General features: G+C 54.5%; 2 protein-coding genes and 4 non-coding genes across 10 annotated transcripts in view; all 6 read left to right on the plus strand.

Annotated features, from left to right (window-relative positions):
- The first annotated feature begins 690 nt into the window (after positions 1–690).
- kpnb1 (karyopherin (importin) beta 1) lies at positions 691–24,224 on the plus strand. Of its 3 annotated transcripts, XR_014731739.1 has the most exons (23): positions 696–1,041; positions 2,194–2,252; positions 3,178–3,360; positions 3,900–4,100; positions 4,339–4,491; positions 8,847–8,906; positions 9,016–9,105; positions 9,602–9,712; positions 10,153–10,254; positions 12,007–12,231; positions 13,447–13,638; positions 14,022–14,152; positions 15,169–15,316; positions 15,607–15,678; positions 16,239–16,383; positions 16,708–16,790; positions 17,048–17,155; positions 17,771–17,914; positions 18,289–18,394; positions 20,933–21,047; positions 21,624–21,785; positions 22,161–22,241; positions 23,278–24,224. XR_014731739.1 is itself a non-coding variant. In XM_084677395.1 (22 exons), coding segments are annotated over exons 1-22 (2,631 nt in total). In that variant the 5' UTR covers positions 696–1,001; the 3' UTR covers positions 22,162–24,224. The 3 variants fall into 3 exon arrangements, 2 of the variants coding, with proteins under 2 accessions (XP_084533522.1, XP_084533521.1); XM_084677395.1 differs by having other exon boundaries at positions 22,161–24,224; XM_084677396.1 differs by lacking the exons at positions 18,289–18,394; positions 20,933–21,047; positions 21,624–21,785; positions 22,161–22,241; positions 23,278–24,224 and having other exon boundaries at positions 691–1,041; positions 17,686–17,858.
- LOC146254075 (small nucleolar RNA SNORA79) lies at positions 16,822–16,963 on the plus strand. The gene has a single exon (XR_014731974.1). It is a non-coding gene; the product is annotated as a small nucleolar RNA SNORA79 (small nucleolar RNA).
- LOC146254076 (small nucleolar RNA SNORA79) lies at positions 17,426–17,571 on the plus strand. The gene has a single exon (XR_014731975.1). It is a non-coding gene; the product is annotated as a small nucleolar RNA SNORA79 (small nucleolar RNA).
- Positions 18,025–18,166, plus strand: LOC146254077 (small nucleolar RNA SNORA79). Its single transcript, XR_014731972.1, has one exon. It is a non-coding gene; the product is annotated as a small nucleolar RNA SNORA79 (small nucleolar RNA).
- Positions 20,626–20,767, plus strand: LOC146254078 (small nucleolar RNA SNORA79). Its single transcript, XR_014731973.1, has one exon. It is a non-coding gene; the product is annotated as a small nucleolar RNA SNORA79 (small nucleolar RNA).
- Positions 24,225–25,029: 805 nt separating the features above from the next.
- Positions 25,030–25,649, plus strand: part of LOC146254079 (uncharacterized) — a 10,687-nt gene continuing 10,067 nt past the window's right edge. For all 3 annotated transcript variants that reach the window (XM_084677398.1, XM_084677400.1, XM_084677399.1), the window contains exon 1: positions 25,030–25,649. This exon is cut by the window's right edge and continues 1,516 nt beyond it. In XM_084677398.1, coding sequence (XP_084533524.1) covers positions 25,562–25,649 — 88 coding nt within the window. In that variant the 5' untranslated portion in view covers positions 25,030–25,561.

Consider the following 25,649-nt stretch of genomic DNA (forward strand, 5'->3'; position numbering starts at 1 on the left):
GGGGTTGTTTTTACAATATCGTTGTTGGCTCCACTTGTGAGACATTATTTCACATATCATATAACTAATCCAGTTCTACATGGTAATTGCTGTCTGGCTCTACGTGTTCATGATATGTAATATGTTCAGTAGATTAGAGACGGCGTATTGTCTTTTGCAAACTTTTAACACTTCAATTGACAGGGATTATGTTAGTATGAATAATCGATAGCGGTGCCGTGAGCAGGTGAGAAACCGTGTTACAAAGTGACTGTGTGGGTATATATTATTAAACCTGAATACTTGAAGTTGATTTAGATGTACCTTACATTCATTTGCTCCTCACAAACAGGAAAATAAGTGATGTCATAAAAGATTGGAAATGCATACAGTTTGCATAATTAAGACCGCATCTTTATGTGGAAGGCCATATGTAGCCTACTGTTGTGAATCTGAAAAGTTCCCTATTATGCATACATTATTTTTATTTTTTTACCTACAAAAAAAAACACGTGATTCGAGTTTTTTGATTCATGATTCAATGATAGTGGTTACGTTTTTCGCTGGATTGAAATGTTTATTTTTCTTCACTTGAATATTAAAATAATAACGTAATTCCGTTTACTGTACCCCGAGGTGTGTGCGCGCAACAACCAGAGACGCGACGGCGCGGTAGAGAAGGGAGGAGGGATTTTTTTTCACTGTAGCAGCGGCGCGTGATATCCTTCCGCGGGAGTCAAGTGCGGCCCTTTCCCTCCCGACAACACAGGATGAGAACAAGCAGCATTGCTGCTAAAACACGTTATTTAACGCTGAGCTTTTGAATAATCGGCGTGTATTTGGTGCAAAACCAACCAACTAGGGATTAACCGGGGGTGTGTGTTTTTTCTCAGCGTCTTTTTATTGATTTACACACGTTCCTTTAGCATCGGTTGAACACTGAAGAAATATAATCCGGTTTGAGTTGTGCGCGGCAATCTAACTAGTTAGCGACTACTTCTGTGAAGAGTGGCTGGGACAGAATGGAGCTTATAACAATTCTCGAAAAAACCGTCTCTCCAGGTGATTATGCAAATAGATACATATTTCGAAATGCCGTGTGAATGATATTTTAAAACAACAACTTGACATGTGTATGACAGTACCGGTGAAAGTTAGCCAGCCAGAACTGAAAAGCAGGGGGGGAAATGCCTTGCTAAGCTATGCCGCTAATGCTAGCCACGGCCTGCTCAACCCCGCAGATGCGGCTGTTGCATGACGAGGGTGGTGCTTAGCTTAGCCAGCTAGCCCGGTAACCGCGCTCTGTAAGCAGCATGCTGGTTTGGTGGCTAAATGCGTTAGCTTTAGTTCTGCTATGTGTAGTTAGCTAGGGAAAGCAACATGATTGACAAGTGAGGGAGCGCCCTGTTGTCAAATACTTTGCGTTGAAAAGTGTCGAGCTACATCGTGTACGATACAGCCAGTTTAGTTGATCAACCCGTGTTTAAACTAGCGAGCTAACTTCGTTAGTTAACCTAGCTTGCTGTAATTGATTTGCAAATGAGTCGGCCCTACCCCGCACGCCAGCTACTTTGGCCACACATTGCTAGCCAGGGCATATGGGGATTGAAATCTTAAAAAGCCGAGGCCCAATAATACAACGTTAACAATATAAAGATACTTTTATTGTGGGCTCACGCCAACCGTCATCGCTTCAGGTATCCGGATTGATCGTAACGATCTAGATTTAGAGATATTAGCCAGTGAGTTATGAGTCTTGTCCATGCTGCGATACTTGTGCCATTTTACCTGCTAGCTAACATTAGCCAACATGCTTTCGAAGCCAGTCAGCTAACACATTGGTTAAGTGATGGCAAATAGTTTTGAAAGGCAGCTAATATAGCTAGCATGCAAACAACCATTTCTATAGTTAAAGCTTTTACAATGTATCAAAATGCCGATTCACCGTCCTGTTAGCAGCGATAACGTTAAAGTGGTACGGTTGTAAATTTATGACATATCTAAATGTTGTGAATTTGATTAGGAAAGGCTGGATGTTACATCTATGGTGTCATTGCACTTTTACTTGTAATGTGGATGCATGCTAGGCAGATCCGGGTTAGCAAGCTAGCACAACTTTGCTGTTTCATTTCGGCGTGCGCCAGTGGTATAGCCACCCAACTTGGCTTAGCTGCACATCTACACGTTAACATTTCTCCTTCTTGTTAATCTCAGATCGAAATGAGCTGGAGGCGGCACAGAAGTTTCTGGAACAGGCGGCGATTGAAAATCTGGTTAGTATCCTGATGTTATTTAACATTGATTAAACCGAAAGTGATTATGCCGGTCACATTGGGCTCTGGCGCCCGAAACGGGATGAGTACGCAGTGAATACCCGGCGTCTCTACCGGAGCCCCCTCCCTCCCTTCCGCCAACACCTCCACATTGTGGCAGCGAGCGTCACATGCTCCGCGGCTTTCAGAATGAATGGAGACCAGAAAAGCGATACTATTCTGTATCTAGCCAGCCAGCTGCTATACATGTCGGACGAGTTTAGCCGACATTACTCTTTGAAACCTCCTGGAGCACAATTGCATGGCATCATCCATTCCAGAGGCAGTCAGACATGCAGACAACGGGACATGAGGGCAGGCTTAGCGAGAGAGAAGAGGCGGATGTGCTGCACTTAGAACTAGGACATGTGGGTTGTATGTTCTAATCCCTGTTTGATTTGCTTTGATACCTAAGCGTGTATCCAACCGGTGACAGGGAACCGTTCTGGTACACTGGAAGCACCCAGCAAGCTTCCCTAAGACAGATGGTCATATCAGTTTTGGACTAGAAATGAAAAGGGTGCTGCTAGCTGGCAGGGGAAGAGGGAGGTCATATGTGATCAAGGCATCTGTTACCAAGGCCTGGTTTTTCCTGTGTAATTGTCGACTAGCTGTTTTTATGAAATCCACCGTGCAGTCCTAAAATCGATTCAGTTTGGGTTTGGGCGCCCCTTTAGCTTACTGGGTTAGACACATTCCATTAGAGCTGAGGCCCGGGTTCGATTCTGGCACAGGCCCTTTACCGCATGTCACCACCTCTCTATATATTTCCTGTCCTAGAAAGACAGGAAGTACACCATCTGACATAAATAATAAATGCAGAAACACTACCAAAAATACATTTTAAACAAATTACAAATCTGATCTAAAATGTGTGTTGTTCCAGCCCACGTTTCTGGTGGAGCTCTCCAAGGTTCTGGCCAACCCAGGGAACACCCAGGTGGCCCGCGTGGCTGCAGGCCTGCAGGTGAAGAACTCGCTCACCTCCAAGGACCCAGACGTCAAGTCCCAGTATCAGCAGCGATGGCTGGCCATCGACGCCAACGCACGCCGCGAGATCAAGAACTTTGTAAGAGCTCACCTAAAATACCCTGGGTACTCTAGAGGGGCTGGGCTGGCTCGGTGGTTAGAGCAGTTTGACTGCAAATCAAGTGGTCGCAGGTTCGAATTCTCCTTGTGTATGTCATATTTTATTTGACTTCCGCTAAATGAACACATTATGCATCCTCTCCATGTTGTTATACTGACAGACTTGAACCTGTTAGTCTGTCATTAGTACTTGTCCAGTAATGTAAAAGCTTTCACTTATTCCCTATTGGCCCCTCTTGTACCTATTCACCCATAGAGTGAATAGGTACATCATCGTCAATGTGCCAATTGAATAACCTTTGAACTCTGAATTACAACAAACTCAAAGGCACTCAAGAATGATTAGTATTATGACGGCACAGTCATCCTAAACATGTCACGCATTTCAGAATCTGACCTCGCACCTCCAGGGTCAGCTATCTTAGTTCATACCACCTCCCCTCAGAGCAGTATCAGAAGGATGACCTCTGACCCCCCCCCCCCACACACACCACACACACACACACCCTCACCCTCCAGGTGCTGCAGACCCTGGGCACGGAGACGTACCGGCCCAGCTCAGCCTCCCAGTGCGTGGCTGGGATCGCCTGTGCTGAGATCCCGGTGAGCCAGTGGCCTGAGCTCATTCCCCAGCTGGTGGCCAATGTTACAGACCCCAGCAGCACTGAGCATATGAAGGAGTCCACCCTGGAGGCCATAGGGTACATCTGCCAGGACATCGTGAGTACTGGAGCCTGCCTGCACACACACACACACACACACACACACACACACACACACACACACACACACACACACACACAGGCCAGGACATATTGAGTACTACTTTATACTTGTGGTCTTCATTTAGTATATGATCTACCTAAGGATTATGACTTATTATATAATAGAACTAAAGCCAAAATGCCTTAAGAAAGAGTCTAAAGCATCTCTGCGACCTGTTGTTGTTGTCCCCCAGGACCCCGAGCAACTTCAGGACAACGCCAACCAGATCCTGACGGCCATCATCCAGGGCATGAGGAAGGAGGAGCCGAGCAACAACGTCAAACTGGCCGCCACCAACGCCCTCCTCAACTCCCTGGAGTTCACCAAAGCCAACTTCGACAAGGAGGTGGGCCAGACTCTCCTCCCCCTGCCTCTCCCCTCCGTGCCCCTCTCCTGCTTGCCTCTCCTCTCCCTGCCTCTCTTCCCCCTGCTGCCCCCCCCTCCTTCCGCTGCCTCTCCCCTCCCTGCCTCTCCCCTCCCTGCCTCTCCCCTCCCTGCCTCTCCCACCCTTGCTTCTCCCCTTCCTCTCTCTCCCCTCCCTGCCTCTCCCCTCCCTGCCTCTCCCCTCCCTGCCTCTCCCCTCCCTGCCTCTCCCCTCCCTGCCTCTCCCACCCTTGCTTCTCCCCTTCCTGCCTCTCCCCTTCCTGCCTCTCCCCTCCCTGCCTCTCCCCTCCCTGCCTCTCCCCTCCCTGCCTCTCCCCTCCCTGCCTCTCCCCTCCCTGCCTCTCTTCCCCCTGCTGCCCCCCCCTCCTTCCCCTGCCTCTCTCCTGCCTCTCCCCTCCCTGCCTCTCCCCTCCCTGCCTCTCCCCCCCCTGCCTCTCCCCCCCCTGCCTCTCTTCCCCCTGCCTCTCTTCCCCCTGCCTCTCTTCCCCCTGCCTCTCTTCCCCCTGCCTCTCTTCCCCCTGCCTCTCTTCCCCCTGCCTCTCTTCCCCTGCCTCTCTTCCCCCTGCCTCTCCCTTCCCCCTGCCTCTCTCCTCCCCCTGTTCCCTTCCCCCTGTTCCCCCTCCTCTTCTTCCCCTGCCTCTGCTTCCCCTGCCCCTGCCTCCTTCCCCCTGCCTCTCGTCCCCCTGCCTCTCTTCCCCCTGCCTCTCTTCCCCCTGCCTCTCTTCCCCCTGCCTCTCTTCCCCCTGCCTCTCTTCCCCCTGCCTCTCTTCCCCCTGCCTCTCTTCCCCCTGCCTCTCTTCCCCATGCCTCTCTTCCCCCTGCCTCTCTTCCCCCTGCCTCTCTTCCCCCTGCCTCTCTTCCCGCTGCCTCTCTTCCCCCTGCCTCTCTTCCCCCTGCCTCTCTTCCCCCTGCCTCTCCCCTCCCCGCCTCTCCCCTCCCCGCCTCTCCCCTCCCCGCCTCTCCCCTCCCCGCCTCTCCCCTCCCCGCCTCTCCCCTCCCCTGCCATATCCATTCCCCTCCCCTGCCTCTCCCCTCCCCTGCCTCTCTCCTCCCCTGCCTCTCTCCTCCCCTGCCTCTATCCTCCCCTGCCTCTCTCCTCCCCTGCCTCTCTCCTTCCCCGCCTCTCTCCTCCCATCCCATCTCTCTCTCCTCCCGTATCTCTCTCCTCCCCTGCCTCTCTCCTCCCCTGCCTCTCTCCTCCCCTGCCTCTCTCCTCCCCTGCCTCTCTCCATCCCTGCATCTCTGGTCATCCCCTGCATCTCTCCTCCTCCATGCATCTCTCCTCCCCTGCCTATATCCTCCCCTGCCTATTCCATCCCCTGCATCTATATCCTCTGGGCCCTGCATGCTACATATCCTCCATCCCCCTCCTCTCCATGCCTCTCTATACATATCCATGCCTCTCTCCTATCCCTGCCTCTATCCCCTCCCTGCCATCTCTCCCCTCCCTGCCTCTCTCCCCTCCCTGCCTCACCTCCCCCCTACCCATCTCCTCCTACTACCCCTTCCCTCCCAGCCTCTCCCCTTGGTGCCTATCCCCTTCGGGTAGCCTATCCTCCCCCATATCTCCTCCCTGCCTATCCTCCCCCTGCCTCTCCCCTCCCTGCCTCTCCCCTCCTTGCCTCTCCCCTCCTTGCCTCTCCCCTCCCTGCCTCTCCCCTCCATGCCTATCCTCCCCCTGCCTCTCCCCTCCCTGCCTCTCCCCTCCCTGCCATCTCCTCCCCCTGCCTATCCTCTCCCTGCCTCTCTTCCCCCTGCTGCCCCCCCCTCCTTCCGAGTGCCTCTCCCCTCCCTGTCATCTCCTCCCCTGCATCTCTCCTCCCCTGCCTCTCTCCTCCCCTGCCTCTCTCCTCCCCTGCCTCTCTCCTCCCCTGCCTCTCTCCTCCCCTGCCTCTCTCCTCCCCTGCCATCTCTCCTCCCCTGCCATCTCTCCTCCCCTGCCTCTCTCCTCCCCCTCCCCCTCCTCTCCCTGCCTCTATCTCCTCTCCCTGCCTCTCTGGTCTCCCTGCCTCTCTCCCCTCCCTGCCTCTCTCCCCTCCCTGCCATCTCTCCCCTCCCTGCCTCTCCCCCCCCTACATCTCCTCCCCCTACCCCTCCCCTCCCTGCCTCTCCCCTTCCTGCCTCTCCCCTTCCTGCCTCTCCCCTTCCTGCCTCTCCCCTCCCTGCCTCTCCCCTCCCTGCCTCTCTTCCCCCTGCTGCCCCCCCCTCCTTCCCCTGCCTCTCTCCTGCCTCTCCCCTCCCTGCCTCTCCCCTCCCTGCCTCTCCCCCCCTGCCTCTCCCCCCCCTGCCTCTCTTCCCCCCTGCCTCTCTTCCCCCTGCCTCTCTTCCCCCTGCCTCTCTTCCCCCTGCCTCTCTTCCCCCTGCCTCTCTTCCCCCTGCCTCTCTTCCCCCTGCCTCTCTTCCCCCTGCCTCTCTTCCCCCTGCCTCTCTTCCCCCTGCCTCTCTTCCCCCTGCCTCTCTTCCCCCTGCCTCTCTTCCCCCTGCCTCTCTTCCCCCTGCCTCTCTTCCCCCTGCCTCTCTTCCCCCTGCCTCTCGTCCCCCTGCCTGCCTCTTCCCCCTGCCTCTCTTCCCCCTGCCTCTCTTCCCCCTGCCTCTCTTCCCCCTGCCTCTCTTCCCCCTGCCTCTCTTCCCCCTGCCTCTCTTCCCCCTGCCTCTCTTCCCCCTGCCTCTCTTCCCCCTGCCTCTCTTCCCCCTGCCTCTCTTCCCCCTGCCTCTCTTCCCCCTGCCTCTCTTCCCCCTGCCTCTCTTCCCCCTGCCTCTCTTCCCCCTGCCTCTCTTCCCGCTGCCTCTCTTCCCCCTGCCTCTCTTCCCCCTGCCTCTCTTCCCCCTGCCTCTCCCCTCCCCGCCTCTCCCCTCCCCGCCTCTCCCCTCCCCGCCTCTCCCCTCCCCGCCTCTCCCCTCCCCGCCTCTCCCCTCCCCGCCTCTCCCCTCCCCGCCTCTCCCCTCCCCGCCTCTCCCCTCCCCTGCCTCTCCCCTCCCCTGCCTCTCCCCTCCCCTGCCTCTCTCCTCCCCTGCCTCTCTCCTCCCCTGCCTCTCTCCTCCCCTGCCTCTCTCCTCCCCGCCTCTCTCCTCCCCGCCTCTCTCCTCCCCGCCTCTCTCCTCCCCGCCTCTCTCCTCCCCGCCTCTCTCCTCCCCTGCCTCTCTCCTCCCCTGCCTCTCTCCTCCCCTGCCTCTCTCCTCCCCTGCCTCTCTCCTCCCCTGCCTCTCTCCTCCCCTGCCTCTCTCCTCCCCTGCCTCTCTCCTCCCCTGCCTCTCTCCTCCCCTGCCTCTCTCCTCCCCTGCCTCTCTCCTCCCCTGCCTCTCTCCTCCCCTGCCTCTCTCCTCCCCTGCCTCTCTCCTCCCCTGCCTCTCTCCTCCCCTGCCTCTCTCCTCCCCTGCCTCTCTCCTCCCCTGCCTCTCTCCTCCCCTGCCTCTCTCCTCCCCTGCCTCTCTCCTCCCCCTCCCCCTCCTCTCCCTGCCTCTCTCCTCTCCCTGCCTCTCTCCTCTCCCTGCCTCTCTCCCCTCCCTGCCTCTCTCCCCTCCCTGCCTCTCTCCCTCCCTGCCTCTCCCCCCCCTACATCTCCTCCCCCTACCCCTCCCCTCCCTGCCTCTCCCCTTCCTGCCTCTCCCCTTCCTGCCTCTCCCCTTCCTGCCTCTCCTCCCCCTATATCTCCTCCCTGCCTCTCCTCCCCCTGCCTCTCCCCTCCTTGCCTCTCCCCTCCTTGCCTCTCCCCTCCTTGCCTCTCCCCTCCCTGCCTCTCCCCTCCCTGCCTCTCCTCCCCCTGTCTCTCCCCTCCCTGCCTCTCCCCTCCCTGCCTCTCCTCCCCCTGCCTCTCCTCCCCCTGCCTCTCCTCCCCCTGCCTCTCCTCCCCCTGCCTCTCCTCCCCCTGCCTCTCCTCCCCCTGCCTCTGTTCATGTTTTATTGTACGTCAGCTTAGTAACAGTACTTTCATCCAAGGTTTAATTGTTAGCGAGGTGTTTCTTTGAACGTGTCTGGTCTATGATGAGAAACCATGCACCACGCTGAAGCAGTGATGGATAAACACTGTATCTGAGACCTGCACCTGACACACTAAGAGCCTTCAGCAGACAGCTGTAGGACTGCCATAGTGATTGCTGGCTTTAGATCCAAATGGACAAAAAAATATATAAATGACAAGAACATAATTTACATTCTTATAATTTCTTACCTTATCAATTATTTGATTACATGTAAATGCCTTTTAACTACAGTACAGTACCTACGCTGATAATTGTTAGGCACCAACCTATCAAAGCAAATTCTTCGTATGTGTAAACGTACTTATCAACAAACCGGCTTGTGATTGTGTTTTTCAGACGGAGAGACACTTTATAATGCAGGTGGTCTGTGAAGCCACACAGTGCCCAGACACCAGAGTGAGTATCAGCTGACCCCAGGGTGACCCCTGGCCCCCGCACTCCTCACCTGGACGTCCACCGCTTGGGTTATTTTGTGAGGAACGAATGTGTGGGATGTGTCCTCTAGGTGCGTGTGGCAGCCTTGCAGAACCTGGTCAAGATCATGTCCCTGTATTACCAGTACATGGAGACCTACATGGGACCTGCACTCTTTGCGGTAAGCGGACCAACACCCACGTCCCATCATGGCACACGCACCGTGACGAAGCTCTCAGGAGAATATTTGGGTTGTGGAGAGAAGAAGGCTTGTGTGAAGTTCAGTCTTTGGCAACATGTCTGGTCTGTGATGAGAAATCATGCACCACGCTGAAGCAGTGATGGATAAACCTATTATCTGAGACCTGCACTCCTAAACTTGCCAGTGTCAAAGTTTCTCTTAAACAAAAGAATGAAATCAGAAATGAAACTTAACGTACCTTCTCTCCCTCTCTCTCTACCTCTCTCCCCCTCTCTCTCTCTCTCTCTCTCTCTCTCCCCCCTCTCTCTCTCCCCCCTCTCTCTCTCCCCCCCTCTCTCTCTCCCCCCTCTCTCTCTCTCTCTCTCCCCCTCTCTCTCTCTCTCTCTCTCTCTCTCTCTCCCCCCTCTCTCTGTCTCTCTACCTGTCTCTCCCCTCTCTCTCTACCTCCTTCTCCATTCTTCCTTCCTCCTCCCAGATCACAATAGAAGCCATGAAAAGTGACATAGACGAAGTTGCCTTACAGGGGATTGAGTTCTGGTCCAACGTCTGTGATGAGGAGATGGACCTGGCTATTGAGGCCTCTGAGGTGAGGGGGGCGGAACATTCAGTCATGGCTGATGTTTGTTTGAGAATGTGTCTGGTCTGTGATGAGAAATCATGCACCACGCTGAAGCAGTGATTGCTCACACGTTCTACACTTAACACGGTGGGAGTCACTGACTGGCTGAACCCTTCGGTTTTAACTTTACAATGCCTCCCTTTTTCTTCTCTCCCTCCTCCCCCTCCCTCCTTTCTCCTCCCCCTCCCTCCTCTCTCTCTCCTCCTTCCTTTCTCTCCTCCCTCCTCTCTCTCCTCCCTCCTCTCTCTCCTCCCCCTCCCTCCTCTCTCTCCTCCCTCCTCTCTCTCCTCCCCCTCCCTCCTCTCTCTCTTCCCTTCTCTCTCCTCCCCCTCCCTCCTCTCTCCTCCCCTCCCTCCATCCTCTCCTTCCCCCACTCCCCCTCTCTATCCCCCCCCCCCCCCCATCAGGCCTCTGAACAGGGCCGACCCCCAGAGCACACTAGTAAATTCTACGCCAAAGGAGCCTTGCAGTACCTGGTACCCATCCTGACCCAGACCCTCACCAAGCAGGTACGTGTCAGCCAGGTGTTAGCGTGTCAGTCCTTAGCCTCCAGCAGGGATGTCCAGGCTGCCTCCAGGCTTGCCCGGGCCTTGGCCCACGGCTGCCTCCAGGCTTGCCCGGGCCTTGGCCCACGGCTGCCTCCAGGCTTGCCCGGGCCTTGGCCCACGGCTGCCTCCAGGCTTGCCCGGGCCTTGGCCCACGGCTGCCTCCAGGCTTGCCCGGGCCTCGGCCCACGGCTGCCTCCAGCTCCTGTGTCCCCAGCTGCCTCACAGGGGAGGCAGGCTCAGTGCGCTGGAGCAGGGGGCAGTAATCCTAATCCTCCTGGCATGCTTGGTTTTCAGAGCTGCCGCAGGGCAGGACTGGAGGGAAGGAGGGGGGTGTAGCAGGACTGGAGGGAGGGAGGGAGGTGTAGCAGGACTGGAGGGAGGGAGGGAGGTGTAGCAGGACTGGAGGGAGGGAGGGAGGTGTAGCAGGACTGGAGGGAGGGAGGGGGGTGTAGCAGGACTGGAGGGAGGGAGGGAGGGAGGTGTAGCAGGACTGGAGGGAGGGAGGGGGTGTAGCAGGACTGGAGGGAGGGAGGGAGGTGTAGCAGGACTGGAGGGAGGGAGGGGGGTGTAGCAGGACTGGAGGGAGGGGGGTGGAGCAGGGCAGGGAGGGAGGGGGGTGGAGCAGGACTGGAGGGAGGGGGGTGGAGCAGGGCAGGGAGGGAGGGGGGTGGAGCAGGACTGGAGGGAGGGGGGTGGAGCAGGACTGGAGGGAGGGGGGTGGAGCAGGACTGGAGGGAGGGGGTGGAGCAGGGCAGGGAGGGAGGGGGGTGGAGCAGGGCAGGGAGGGAGGGGGTGGAGCATGGCTGGGCTGGAGGGGGGGTGGAGCAGGACTGGAGAGAGGGAGGGGGGGGTGGAGCAGGGCTGGAGGGAGGGGGGGTGGAGCAGGGCTGGAGGGAGGGGGGGTGGAGCAGGACTGGAGGGAGGGGGGTGGAGCAGGGCAGGGATGGAGGGGGGTGGAGCAGGGCTGGAGGGAGGGAGGGGGGTGGAGCAGGACTGGAGGGAGGGAGGGGGGGGTGGAGCAGGGCTGGCTGGAGGGGGGGTGGAGCAGGGCTGGCTGGAGGGGGGGGTGGAGCAGGGCTGGGCTGGAGGGGGGGGTGGAGCAGGGCTGGGCTGGAGGGAGGGGGGTGGAGCAGGGCTGGGCTGGAGGGAGGGGGGTGGAGCAGGGCTGGGCTGGAGGGAGGGGGGTGGAGCAGGGCTGGATGGAGGGAGGGGGGTGGAGCAGGGCTGGGCTGGTGGGGGGGGTGGAGCAGGACTGGAGGGAGGCGGGTGGAGCCGGACTGGAGGGAGGGGTGGAGCAGGGCAGGGCTGGGTTGGAGGGAGCCATGTAACCTGATCTATATTAGTTAGGTAGGTACTGGTCTATGATGAGAAACCATGCACCACGCTGAAGCAGTGATGGATAAACACTGTATCTGAGACCTACACACACACACACACGCATGCCCTGATCAGGACCCTGCTGGTCACAAGGAGCAGTGTTCAGGTACATAACCAAAAGGTTAGGGTACCAGGTGACGTGCCCTGACCAGGAAGGGTTTTGTGTTGGTTACTAATTTCAGCTCCACATCTACCCTCTCTCTCCACCACATCTACCCTCTCTCTCCACCACATCTACCCTCTCTCTCCACCACATCTACCCTCTCTCTCCACCACATCTACCCTCTCTCTCCACCACATCTACCCTCTCTCTCCACCACATCTACCCCCCCCCAGGATGAGAACGACGATGACGATGACTGGAACCCGTGCAAGGCTGCGGGCGTGTGCCTCATGCTGCTGGCCACCTGCTGTGAGGACGACGTGGTGCCCCACGTGCTGCCCTTCATCAAGGAGCACATCAAGCACCCTGACTGGAGGTACCGCGACGCCTCCGTCATGGCCTTCGGCTCCATCCTGGAGGGCCCGGAACTCAGCCAGCTCAAACCCCTGGTCATACAGGTAACCTTGACTACAGCGCTGACCCTTAGGCATGCAGGTTACCATGACTACAGCTCCGACCCTTAGTGATGCGGGTAACCACGGCTACCACCTACACAAGTAACCATGACCACAAAAAACTTCAAAACCCTTAGCGATACAGGTAACCATGACTACCAACCTACGAACCCTTAGCGATGCAGGTAACCATGACTACCCCCCTCCTAACTGTGGCAGATGCAGTATCAAAGGCATCATCATTATTAGGATTAGTATTCCTCTCCTCCCCGTCTCCCTCGAACAGTACCAGTAGCAGTATCAGTAAAAGGTAGGGGTGTAACAATATATTGTGGTAAATGTAACTATGTATGCTAGTCATGGAGATTTGTTAAAGTTAGATATGCCATCCGTTTGATCCTATTGGTTGAGCAACCAACGAGCAACCTCTTGCACCTGCGTCACGCGTGCACACAACATGGAGCGTTCACAGCTTGAGCTGGGCAGTAGCCTAGCAGGGCTAAATGAGTTTGGCTCAAACTGAAATACAAGATGTTCTGTCCACTTCAGTCCCAGGTCTGGCAGCACGTTGGTTTCCACTCGACAAGAGGACGGTAAAAAAAGAAACAGACAAAACACAAACTGCGTCTAAACTGTAAAAGAAAAAACACTAGCTACGTGTTCGACGTTGTGTGTGGCAGAGTTGGTTATATATTTTCCGATTGACAAAAAGTGGCAAATGCTTTAGTATGGCTTCAAAATGTACTACTGAGGAGGCTAACGATTAACACTCGCACGGTAGTAGCATTGCTAGCCTACGAGTATTATGCTAACTAACTTAACCCGGAAGCTAACTTAACCCGGAAGCTAACTAAAGCTAGCAAGCTAGCTACCGTTTTGGCAAAATAACTTGTGCTGTGGGGACCGTTGGAAATATTTGGATGTCACGCAGCTAAAGCTTGAAGTTCTGTCTTCTAACTTCATGTAAAACATCAGGGTTTTTTTTGTTCAGTGACACAATTTTACACACAAACATAATTACTTAGCATACAGAAGTTTAAATGAAATCCTGAAATATTGCACACTCTTGAAGTTGTTAAATTTCATATAAACATATCTAGATGCATATCCTATTGTGAACCCAGCATTGTGATACATATTGAATCGTGAGCTGAGTATCGTTACACCCTTAGTAAAAGGCATTATTATTATAATAGCAACACCCCCCCCCCCCCCCAGGCGATGCCCACCCTGATAGAGCTAATGAAGGACCCCAGCGTGGTGGTGAGGGACACCACAGCCTGGACCGTGGGCCGCATCTGTGAGCTGCTGCCCGAGGCGGCCATCAACGAGGTGTACCTGGCCCCCCTGCTGCAGTGCCTCATCCAGGGGCTGGGGGCGGAGCCCCGCGTCGCCTCCAACGTCTGCTGGGTGAGACACGCATGTGTATACACACATACGTACACACACACACCATGTTTACTGAGTCAAACTGTAGGTGTTTGTTAGTGTGTCTGGTCTATGATGAGAAATCATGCACCACGCTGAAGCAGTGATGGATAACCCTACCACAGTATCTGAGACCTGCATGATGAGCGATGTTGGGGACATGTCGCCTCCAAGCGTTCAAAAACTGAAATGAGGACTTGGTCAACGCATTACTAGTTGATTTGATGACTTCCCTTCTCCCCTCTCTCTCCCCCCCCCTCTCCCTTCTGTTCTCTCGCTCTCTCCCCCCCCCCTCTCCCTTCTCTCTCTCTCGCTCTCTTCCCCCCCCCCTCTCCCTTCTCTCTCTCTCGCTCTCTCCCCCCCAGGCCTTCTCCAGTCTAGCCGAGGCAGCGTATGAGGCGACAGACGCGGCTGAGGAGCAGGAGGAGCCTGCCACCTACTGCCTCTCCTCCTCCTTCGAGATCATCGTCCAGAAGCTCCTGGAGACCACAGACAGGTAGGAGGGCAGAGGGGGTACAGGGCTGGGCTGGAGGGGGGAGAGGGCCGGGCTGGAGGGGGTACAGGGCCGGGCTGGAGGGGGTACAGGGCCGGGCTGGAGGGGGTACAGGGCCGGGCTGGAGGGGGTACAGGGCCGGGCTGGAGGGGGTACAGGGCCGGGCTGGAGGGGGTACAGGGCCGGGCTGGAGGGGGTACAGGGCCGGGCTGGAGGGGGGAGAGGGCCGGGCTGGAGGGGGAGAGGGCCGGGCTGGAGGTGGGAGAGGGAGGCTGGAGGGTGGGGAGAGGGCCGGGCTGGAGGGGGGAGAGGGCCGGGCTGGAGGGGGGAGAGGGCCGGGCTGGAGGGGGGAGAGGGCCGGGCTGGAGAGGGCCGGGCTGGAGGGGGGAGAGGGCCAGGCTGGAGGGGGAGAGGGCCAGGCTGGAGGGGGGAGAGGGCCGGGCTGGAGGGGGGAGAGGGCCGGGCTGGAGGGTGGGGAGAGGGAGGCTGGAGGGTGGGGAGAGGGAGGCTGGAGGGTGGGGAGAGGGAGGCTGGAGGGGGGAGAGAGGGAGGCTGGAGGGTGGGGAGGGCCAGGCTGGAGGAGGGAGAGGGAGGCTGGAGGGGGAGAGGGCCGGGCTGGAGGGGGGAGAGGGAGGGCTAGAGGTAGGGTGAGGGCTGGCAAGACAGATCTTAGTTTACATTAGAGAGCCATGTTGACCTGATCTATATTAGTTATGAGTCTTTATTCAGTTTTCAGTTCAGTTTTAGATGCAGGGGGTAGTCATGACCTAGAAGGGATTCAGTATTGCGTTTAACAGGTTTGGTTGAAATGGAGGTAGGTACTGGTCTATGATGAGAAACCATGCACCACGCTGAAGCAGTGATGGATAAACACCGTATCTGAGACCGGCACTGAGACAGTCAGAGAAGCGCTTCCTGCTTGAACAGGCTGAACAGCAGGCGTGTGGTAAGGTACAGAGGTGGTCTGTCATGGCCCGCAGTGTTGCTGTGTGACAGGGATGTTGTCTGTCTGTGTGCAGGCCAGACGGTCACCAGAACAACCTGCGCAGCGCCGCGTACGAGGCCCTGATGGAGATTGTGAAGAACAGCGCCAAGGACTGCTACCCTGCCGTCCAGAAGACCACCCTGGTCATCATGGAGCGCCTACAACAGGTCCTCCAGATGGAGGTGAGATGGAGGAGGGTTGGGGTGGTGGAGGAGAGAGGGAGGGGTGGAGGAGAGAGAGGTGTTAGTTTATATAGGACCCAGAGTCATACATAAAGCACTACAGTAATACAGTAGTGCCAGTCTGGTCTATGATGAGAAACCATGCACCACGCTGAAGCAGTGATGGATAACCCTATCACAGTATCTGAGACCTGCTTGTGTTTTATTCAGCTGAAGAACATCCTTGCAGGTGTCTGTCTGTTGCTGAAGGATTGTGTCCTATGTTAACGTGCTTCCCTCTCCGCCCACAGTCCCACATCCAGAGCACGTCAGACAGAATCCAGTTCAACGACCTCCAGTCTCTGCTGTGTGCCACACTACAGGTAAGATCTGCTCCCGTTGCACTGTCTGGTCCTAGAGCTGTCTGTCTGGCTGTCTGGTCCTAGAGCTGTCTGTCTGGTCCTAGAGCTGTCTGTCTGGCTGTCTGGTCCTAGAGCTGTCTGTCTGGTCCTAGAGCTGTCTGTCTGGCTGTCTGGTCCTAGAGCTGTCTGTCTGGTCCTAGAGCTGTCTGTCTGGCTGTCTGGTCCTAGAGCTGTCTGTCTGGTCCTAGAGCTGTCTGTCTGGTCCTAGAGCTGTCTGTCTGGCTGTCTGGTCCTAGAGCTGTCTGTCTGGTCCTAGAGCTGTCTGTCTGGTCCTAGAGCTGTCTGTCTGGTCCTAGATGTGCTGAACCCCTCTCTGGTCTATGATGAGAAATCATGCACCACGCTGAAACAGTGATGGATAACCCTACCACAGTATCTGAGACCTGCCCTCACCCCCTCCCTGACCTTGTGATTGGGACCTGGAACCCCCTTCCTGCCCGTGTCCCAGGGCTCAGAGCCCCACCCTTCTCCTGTGGTGCTGGGTCCCTGCTAAAGCGCTTCCCTCTCCCCGGTCTCTCCAGAACGTTCTGAGGAAGGTGCAGCACCACGACGCTCTGCAGATCTCCGACGTGGTGATGGCGTCGCTGCTCAGAATGTTCCAGAGCACAGCGGGCTCCGGGGGGGTGCAGGAAGATGCCCTCATGGCCGTCTCCACTCTGGTGGAAGGTCAGTCTCTCTCTTAGTCTCTCTCTGAGTCTCTAGTGTCTCTCCATCACACATATCTGCACCTCCCCCTTGTCCCCATTCTCCTCCCTCTCCTCCCCCCTTTCCTTGCCTCTCCCCCCCTTCCCTTTCCTCCTGCCTCCCCTCCGGCTGTCTCCACCTCTCCCCCTTCCCTCCGGCTGTCTCCACCTCTCCCTCTTCCCTCCGGCTGTCTCCACCTCTCCCTCTTCCCTCCGGCTGTCTCCACCTCTCCCTCTTCCCTCCGGCTGTCTCCACCTCTCCCTCCTTGTCCTGGTTTGTGACGGTCTCCTTGTGTGGTGTCCTCAGTTCTGGGAAGTGACTTCCAGAAGTACATGGATGCCTTCAAGCCTTTCCTGGCCATCGGCCTGAAAAACTACGCAGAGTACCAGGTGAGTGCTGACCACCGCGGCACCTTCCCCCTGACGCCTGTTCCTCCCTCTGCCAGAAGTCAGGCACGATGGATTTTAGAGCGTCACAGAGTCAACAGGGTCTCTTTCACCCAGTGGACACAAGGCAGCAGAGCTGTCTGTTGTCACACTGGACTTTGCGGGGCCCTACACGTTCATACAGACCTGACACTTGTCAACAACTGTCCACAGCACAGCTGAGCAGCGCGCCTGTGCCTTAACGTGGTCCCTGTCTGCAGGTGTGTCTGGCGGCCGTTGGGCTGGTGTGTGACCTGTGTCGAGCCCTCATGACCAACATCCTGCCCTTCTGCGACGAGATCATGCAGCTGCTGCTGGAGAACCTGGGGGTGAGGATGCCACCGCTCTGGAGCCTGTTCTGCTTTGGATGGGATGAATAGTGACAGTATGGAGAGAGGAGGGGAGGGGGGAGGGCAGCTCTAGAAGTCGCTCTGGATAAGAGCGTCTGCTAAATGACTAAACGTAAACGTAAGACATGTAGCGAAGTAAAAGGCCCGGGCTGGAATCCAACCCGGGGCCGCTGCGGTAAGGCCCCAGCCTACGAGGTGACCCTTAGCATGCCGCTGTTCCTCTGGGCCTGTAAGAAGGATCTGTTGTCCTGACGCTCGATCCTCCCTCTGCTGCTAGTCAGGCACTGTGGATTTTAGAGCGTCACAGACGAAAGCAGGCTCCGGTTCACCCAGTGGGCATGAGGTCGTTCTGTGACCCGTCTAATGGCCACTGGTTTCTACTGGAGCCTACACACTGACCCTGCTCATCTGAATACTGCTCCATGTGTTGCTGCTGGGCATGTGAAGGTTCTTGAAACAAGAGCTTTTCATTGGATGTTATGAGATAAAGAAAACTCTTTTCTGTTCAGTGCGAAAGGTTAGATTGAGCCTGGAAGGTCCAGATGTAATGATTGCAGGTACTGAGAGTGAGTGTGTGTGTGCGTGTGCGTGCAGAATGAGAATGTGCACAGGTCAGTGAAGCCTCAGATCCTGTCAGCGTTTGGGGACATCGCTCTGGCCATTGGAGGAGAGTTCAAGAAGTACCTGGAGATTGTCCTGGACACCCTTCAGCAGGCCTCACAGGCCCAGGTGGACAAGGTACAGCTCCCCCTGCTCTGGTCCTCACTGCCCCACCCTGCCCCCCTCCTGTACCCCACCCTGCCCCCCTCCTGTACCCAACCCTGCCCCCCTTCTGACTGGGTCGGTCCTGACGCCTGTTCCTCCCTCTGCCAGAAGTCAGGCAGTATGGATTTTAGAGCGTCACAGAGTCAACAGGGTCTCTTTCACCCAGTGGACACAAGGCAGCAGGGCTGTCTGTTGTCACACTGGACTTTGCGGGACCCTACATTTTTTTTGAAAGATGAATTGCCGTGAAATTCCCTTTTGTTGCTTGCCTTGTTGATTATTGATCACAAAAACGTTCATGTTTTCCTCCTGTCTCATCTGGTGGTGGTGCTGTGTCTGTGTCCCAGACGGACTACGACATGGTGGACTACCTGAACGAGCTGCGAGAGGGCTGTCTGGAGGCATACACAGGCATCATCCAGGGCCTGAAGGGGGACCAGGAGAACGTCCACCGTGAGTACACCTCCCCTACATCCTCTACACCTCCCCTACATCCTCTACACCTCACCTCCATCCTCTACACCTCCCCTCCATCCTCTACACCTCCCCTACATCCCCTACACCTCCCCTCCATCCTCTACACCTCCCCTACATCCTCTACACCTCCCCTACATCCTCTACACCTCCCCTACATCCTCTACACCTCCCCTACATCCTCTACACCTCCCCTCCATCCTCTACACCTCCCCTCCATCCTCTACACCTCCCCTCCATCCTCTACACCTCCCCCACATCCCCTACACCTCCCCTCCATCCTCTACACCTCCCCTCCATCCTCTACACCTCCCCTCCATCCTCTACACCTCCCCTCCATCCTCTACACCTCCCCTACATCCTCTACACCTCCCCCACATCCCCTACACCTCCCCTCCATCCTCTACACCTCCCCTCCATCCTCTACACCTCCCCTCCATCCTCTACACCTCCCCTCCATCCTCTACACCTCCCCTACATCCTCTACACCTCCCCTCCATCCTCTATACCTCCCCTACACCTCCCCTCCATCCTCTACACCTCCCCTACATCCTCTACACCTCCCCTACATCCTCTACACCTCCATCCTCTACACCTCCATCCTCTACACCTCCCCTCCATCCTCTACACCTCCCCTCCATCCTCTACACCTCCCCTACATCTACACCTCCATCCTCTACACCTCCCCTCCATCCTCTACACCTCCCCTACATCCTCTACACCTCCCCTACATCCTCTACACCTCCCCTACATCCTCTACACCTCCCCTACATCCTCTACACCTCCCCTACATCCTCTACACCTCCCCTACATCCTCTACACCTCCCCTACATCCTCTACACCTCCCCTACATCCTCTACACCTCCCCTACATCCTCTACACCTCCCCTACATCCTCTACACCTCCCCTACATCCTCTACACCTCCCCTACATCCTCTACACCTCCCCTCCATCCTCTACACCTCCCCTCCATCCTCTACACCTCCCCTCCATCCTCTACACCTCCCCTCCATCCTCTACACCTCCCCTCCATCCTCTACACCTCCCCTCCATCCTCTACACCTCCCCTCCATCTACATCTACACCTCCCCTCCATCTACATCTACACTTCCCCTACATCTACACCTCCATCCTCTACACTTCCCCTACATCTACACCTCCATCCTCTACACTTCCCCTACATCTACACCTCCATCCTCTACACCTCCCCTACATCTACACCTCCATCCTCTACACCTCCCCTACATCTACACCTCCATCCTCTACACCTCCCCTACATCTACACCTCCCCTACATCTACACCTCCATCCTCTACACCTCCCCTCCATCCTCTACACCTCCCCTCCATCCTCTACACCTCCCCTACATCTACACCTCCATCCTCTACACCTCCCCTACATCTACACCTCCCCTACATCTACACCTCCCCTACATCTACACCTCCCCTACATCTACACCTCCATCCTCTACACTTCCACCTCCTCCTCTAGACCAGAAACCACCAGGTTCTCGTGTTGTCGTGATCTCTCAAATACAGCTTTGTCGCAAGATTACTAGACCCAGCGGGATTCAGTTAACGTGTTAAAGTCTCAGTAACTCAGTAACAACTCTACACAGGTCATCATTGTCTACTTTGTGTGACTTCCTGGTGCAGAGCCACTCACAGCACAGCTGTTTTACATGTGATTTGAATATCAGACCTGATGGGTTAAGAATGCAGCTTCTGTGGAGTGTTGCTCAACTCAGATGTGTTGCTCAGATTAGAGGCAGGTATGTAGACACAAGTAAGCCCGTCCAATCATTGCGTTCTGTCAGAATGCCGTCCAATCATTTGTGCCGGTCCGACCTTAACGATTGGTTGTGTTACCTTTTTAGATGCGTGAGTTCTTAATATTTCCGACGCTTCCACCAGTTATTTTTCCAAAACGGAAACTAGCTAGCATTAGTTAGCTTCCGTTACCTAGCAACCTAGCATAATACTCGTAGCAATGCTACTACCTGCTAGTGTTACTTGTTAGCCTTGAAGCCATACTATAGCGTTTGTCATATGGTTTTTGTCTATCGGCAAATAATCGGTTGGAATGTTCAGAATCACACATCCGCTTTTGAACGATAACAGTGCGACGCTACTCCTTACCGGGTTGATTAGTCCTATTCATTTCATTTTTACTGTCAAACTTTAAATGTGTTCATCCTCTGGTCTCAACCCCTGACGCCTGTTCCTCCCTCTGCCAGAAGTCAGGCAGTATGGATTTTAGAGCGTCACAGAGTCAACAGGGTCTCTTTCACCCAGTGGACACAAGGCAGCAGGGCTGTCTGTTGTCACACTGGACTTTGCGGGGCCCTACACGTTCATACAGACCTGACACTTGTCCACAGCAAAGCTGGTGTACGAGCTGAGAAACTGCACACTGTGCCGTCCTGTGGTGAAGGAAAATCGATCTGAAACTATGTACTCCCAGGAATATGAAAGTGTCTCCAACATCCTCCCCTAACACACACTCCTCTCCCCCCCAGCTGACGTGATGCTGGTCCAGCCCAGGGTGGAGTTCATCCTCTCCTTCATCCACCACATCGCCGAGGATGAGGACCACACTGATGCTGTGGTGGCCAACGCAGCTGGACTCATCGGGTGAGCAGGAGGGTAACAGGAAGGTGATGGTAGGGTAACAGGAAGGTGATGGTAGGGTAACAAGAAGGTGATGGTAGGGTAACAGGAGGGTTAGGTTAACAGGAGGGTTAGGTTAACAGGAGGGTTAGGTTAACAGGAGGGTTAGGTTAACAGGAGGGTTAGGTTAACAGGAGGGTTAGGTTAACAGGAGGGTTAGGTTAACAGGAGGGTTATGGTAGGGTAACAGGAGGGTTAGGTTAGGGTAACAGGAGGGTTAGGTTAGGGTAACAGGAGGGTTAGGTTAGGGTAACAGGAGGGTTAGGTTAGGGTAACAGGAGGGTTAGGTTAGGGTAACAGGAGGGTTAGGTTAGGGTAACAGGAGGGTTTGGTTAGGGTGAGCAGGAGGGTTTGGTTAGGGTGAGCAGGAGGGTTAGGTTAGGGTAAGCATGAGGCTGCATGGTTGGAGCCTTCTGTGTAGGGATGCACACATCTGTACCCTCTTCCTCTCAATGCATCTGTACCCTCTCTTTCTCTCAATACATCTTTATTCTCTTTCTCTCGTTCTCTTTCTCACTCTCTGCCCCCTCCCCTCTACAGTGACCTGTGCACGGCGTTTGGAAAAGACGTGATGAAGATGGTGGAGGTTCGGCCCCTCATCAATGACCTGCTGACTGAGGGCCGCAGGTCCAAGTTCAACAAGACCAAGACTCTGGCCACCTGGGCCACCAAGGAGCTCCGCAAGCTGAAGAGCCAGGCCTGGTGAGACGCCACCTCCACGCTTATGAACCACCTCCACGCTTATGAACCACCTCCACACTTATAAACCACCTCCACACTTATGAACCACCTACACACTTATGAACCACCTCCACCTAAACGCTAATGAACCACCACCTAAACACTTTATAACCACCATATATATACATATATACATATCACCACAGATGCTCTCCAAAGTAACAGGATTGAATAGTCAGGATTATCCGGTGTATGTGTGTGGTCAGCAGATGTGTAGGGTGTCACGAGGTGTAAAATAGCCCCGCGACAACAGCACTGTCACGTCACACTGTCACATGTCCGCCGTGCGGCGCCGTCATTGGCTAAGCTCCTCTTCTTCTCACCCTCTCGTTGCAGATTTCACGCTGGTTGGGGATGAATATTCTACATGGATGAACAATGAGAACATAAGCCCCGCTGGGCTTCCTTCTGTCTCCTGTGTGTGGGTCAAAGCAGAAGTGAAGTGTGCGCTGAGTGTCTGAGAGTGAGAGAGAGAGCGAGTGAGAGAGTGAGAGCGCGAGCGAGAGAGGATCGACATCACACCACCTTCTGAGTACAGTTCCAGCAGTCGCCGGCAGACTAGCAGCCCCACCCCCCGACCCCCTCGACGACCTTCAACCCCCATCCAGCCGCCCACCCACACCCCCCCCCCCTCCTCCTGGCCACCTGTGGACTGTTCTGACTTGGACGAGGACTACTTCCAATCTCCCTGGACCGCTGTAGGCTAGCTCTAGAACTCTTCTGATTAATAACTAACTTTAGTCTACAACCGGAAAAACAAACTGCCAAAATGTGGTTTCTTTTTGGGGAGGGGGAAACCCAACAGATCAGTAAAGGACTGTTTTGCTCTTTGACCGATCTGTGGAAGACGGACTACTTATATTGTCTTTTTTTCTTATTTTTTTTTTTTCTTTTCCTTACAAGCACTATATGGTTCTGGACTTCAACATAACGGAGATGGTCAATTTGACTCAAATGTTCAACCCACTTTGGCCGTAGACACGCACCCTAGCACCACTGCTGGGATTGGAGGAAATGGAATCAGAAGGGGATGGGAGCCCCCCCCCCCAACCTCTCTTACCTCTCTGCCCCCCACCCCCCCCTCCCCCCAGCCCGCACCTCCATCGGTCTCCCCCCCAGTGCTACAGGGGCAAGGGTGGCCAGCTAGGCTAGGAGTATCTGGTGTGAATGAGGGAGGGGGGGGCGATTTACTGTCTCCACTCCCCTGGACCCCCCTCCCGGTCATAACAAATACATAAATGATGATGATGATAATAAAGCTGGAGGTAAATTGATGAATTTGTCCTGCTCTCTTTGGGCGATGACAACTGAGGTGTGGGCGGAGCCCCGCACCGACACAGCACTTGTGTGAATTGGCGAGATGGTGTTCGTTCTTCTTTTCCTACTAGAGAATCACTGACTGTTCACCGGTTATTATTTACTTTGCTACTTTTTTTTTTTTTTTTTTCCAAAGCATCGGTTGCAGTTCATCTTCAGTGTGGGCTTGTGCAGATTCAACTCAACCCTCCTCGACCAATCAGGGAAGACTCAATGCAAGGGGAACACAAAGCACTCAATTTAACAAGTACCACTTCACCTCCTTCATTAACCATGTGTGAGCAGGACAATAAGAGTGCCAAATTTATATCCAGGCTTTGCAGCAAATAGGTTTGAAATTTAAACGGATGCTATGGTATTGTAGCAAATTCACTATTGCCTACAGGAGAATTGGGTTCAATACGCGAGGTTTCTGAGTGATCTCCATGACCTAGATAATTGGGCTTGTGCTAGCTTGTTCAGTTCCCATTTCTAGATGTTTCCGCTGTATTTAGTTGGGAAAGGGACACATCATTCTTGTTAAAATTAAGAATTGAAGACGTTTGTATAAGGTTATATTTTTCCATTGCTATGAAAAACAATAAAATGATATCAAACATTCCCCAAGCAGTTCTGGTACCTTGGTCTGTGGTTTATATCTACTTTGCAACGGTTTATCACAAATGCACTGTACTTTTCGGGTTACCGTAGAAACGCGAGACCTAATATGCATTTGTCAGTTGACTAGATCAGGTTTAGTTGCAGTAGAATGTTCCCCCCTCTGAACTGTTTGCACTCATGTTCTTCATCCTTGTTAGTCTTTTGCTTTATTCTTATTTCTTTGGAAGCTGTCGATTTCATGTACTGAACGACCTTGGGAGTCTCCTGAATGTTGAATCTGTGAACCTCCAGGGTCGGTCTGGGGTCATCTGACGACACCGTTTCATTTGAATTGGGACATTTGTTTTTCAGTGACTTAGGTGGCCATGTTGCACCAATTCAGATTGTCAATGTTTTACAAAGAAAAGCATTGAGATCCATGTAGGCTTGAGGCAATCTGCGTGCATCTTGCGTTCAAACAAATAAAATCTATATTGTACTGAATACTTTTCTTGTGTCTGATTTGATCTGAGCTATTGTGGCAGGTTTATTTTGTTGGGGTGAAGATAACTTCAGGATAGTGTTTGATACTAGAGTATCATGTAAACCAGGGGCCTCCCTGTCCTGCTTGTTTTGTTTCCTTGTTCCAACACACCTGATTCAAATGAATGGTCGTTAGCAGGTTTCTGGATAACGACCCATTCATTGGAATCCGGTGTGTTGGAGCAGGGAAACATCTAAAACAAGCAGGACAGGGAGGCCCGAGGACCAGGATTGGGAACCCCTGATCTAAACGATTATCTTTATCCAGAAACAACATCTGGATGTCCCTGCCTGCCATCCCATAATATCCATAAGGCTGTGTAGAGGGTTAGAGGGGCATTTGTACTGTGTTCAGTAGTAGACTGCTAGGATGGTGTTGCCCCCTGCTGGTGCATAGACTGAACTGGAATCCTAGGGCTCATTTCCTTCTATCAAATTTCACTGTGGAAACCACAATCTTCTGTCACTTAAACAAGTCAGGCAGACCTGTTGATGATGTGAGCATGATGATATGTATGTCTCTGGAACGTCCTAGCATCATGATGCTCACCGTCATGTAACAGACCCCTTGAACAGGAACTGCAGGGTTGTTTAGTGATGACAATGGTAGCCGTTTCAAAATACCAAAATAGATATTTGAGATATGAGGTATATTTTAGCTTTTTGTTTGTTTCCGTAAAGGCTTCTAATCTCATGATCTAAAATGAGAATAGAAATCGGGGGAGGGGGGGGGGGGGGGGGGGGGGGGCTTTGAGTTAGACACCACAACGGATCACAATACGGCGCAAATAGGTCTGTTGTGTCGGCAGCTCGCCACATCGTCGCATCGTTCCTGCTTTGTTTTAAAAGAGAAAGACAAGCGACCGAAAACGGAAGTGAGAGGAGACGGGTGATTAGGGGTGAGGTGAGTCGACAGGAGGGAGAGACGAGAGAGAGGTTTCGGGGTCCGTGCTATAACAGGAAGCCAAGCGCACGGGCCGCCCATGATCGGTCAGAAGAAGCAGATTATTGATGTCGTCTATGCGCAGCCGCCCCGCGAGCCGCCCATTACATCCATGTTGTCTACCGAGTGGGATTCGGTGTCAGCAGCACTGGCAGAGCGTTTCACATGTCTCATTTGTTTATTTGCGTAACGTTTGCTGGATTTATTCCGCTGGCAGTTCCGCAATTTAAATGGCTCTCGTGTGTGTAGAACGAAGGGTTTTTGGTTAGCTACCGTTATGTTTATTTTTATCAATGTTATGTAAGGACGTAGAGACGGTGCGCGGCGCCTCTTGTACCGAATTGAGGGAGTAATAATGAATAACGCGCAAGATATGTCTCCAGATTTTGTCTTGATGCGCTTGGTGTCTGCGGCCGAATATGACCGCTTGGACGAGGATAATT

The sequence above is a fragment of the Hypomesus nipponensis genome, chromosome 17 (assembly GCF_054491055.1).
Source record: "Hypomesus nipponensis isolate SF chromosome 17, ASM5449105v1, whole genome shotgun sequence".
NCBI lineage: Eukaryota > Metazoa > Chordata > Actinopteri > Osmeriformes > Osmeridae > Hypomesus > Hypomesus nipponensis.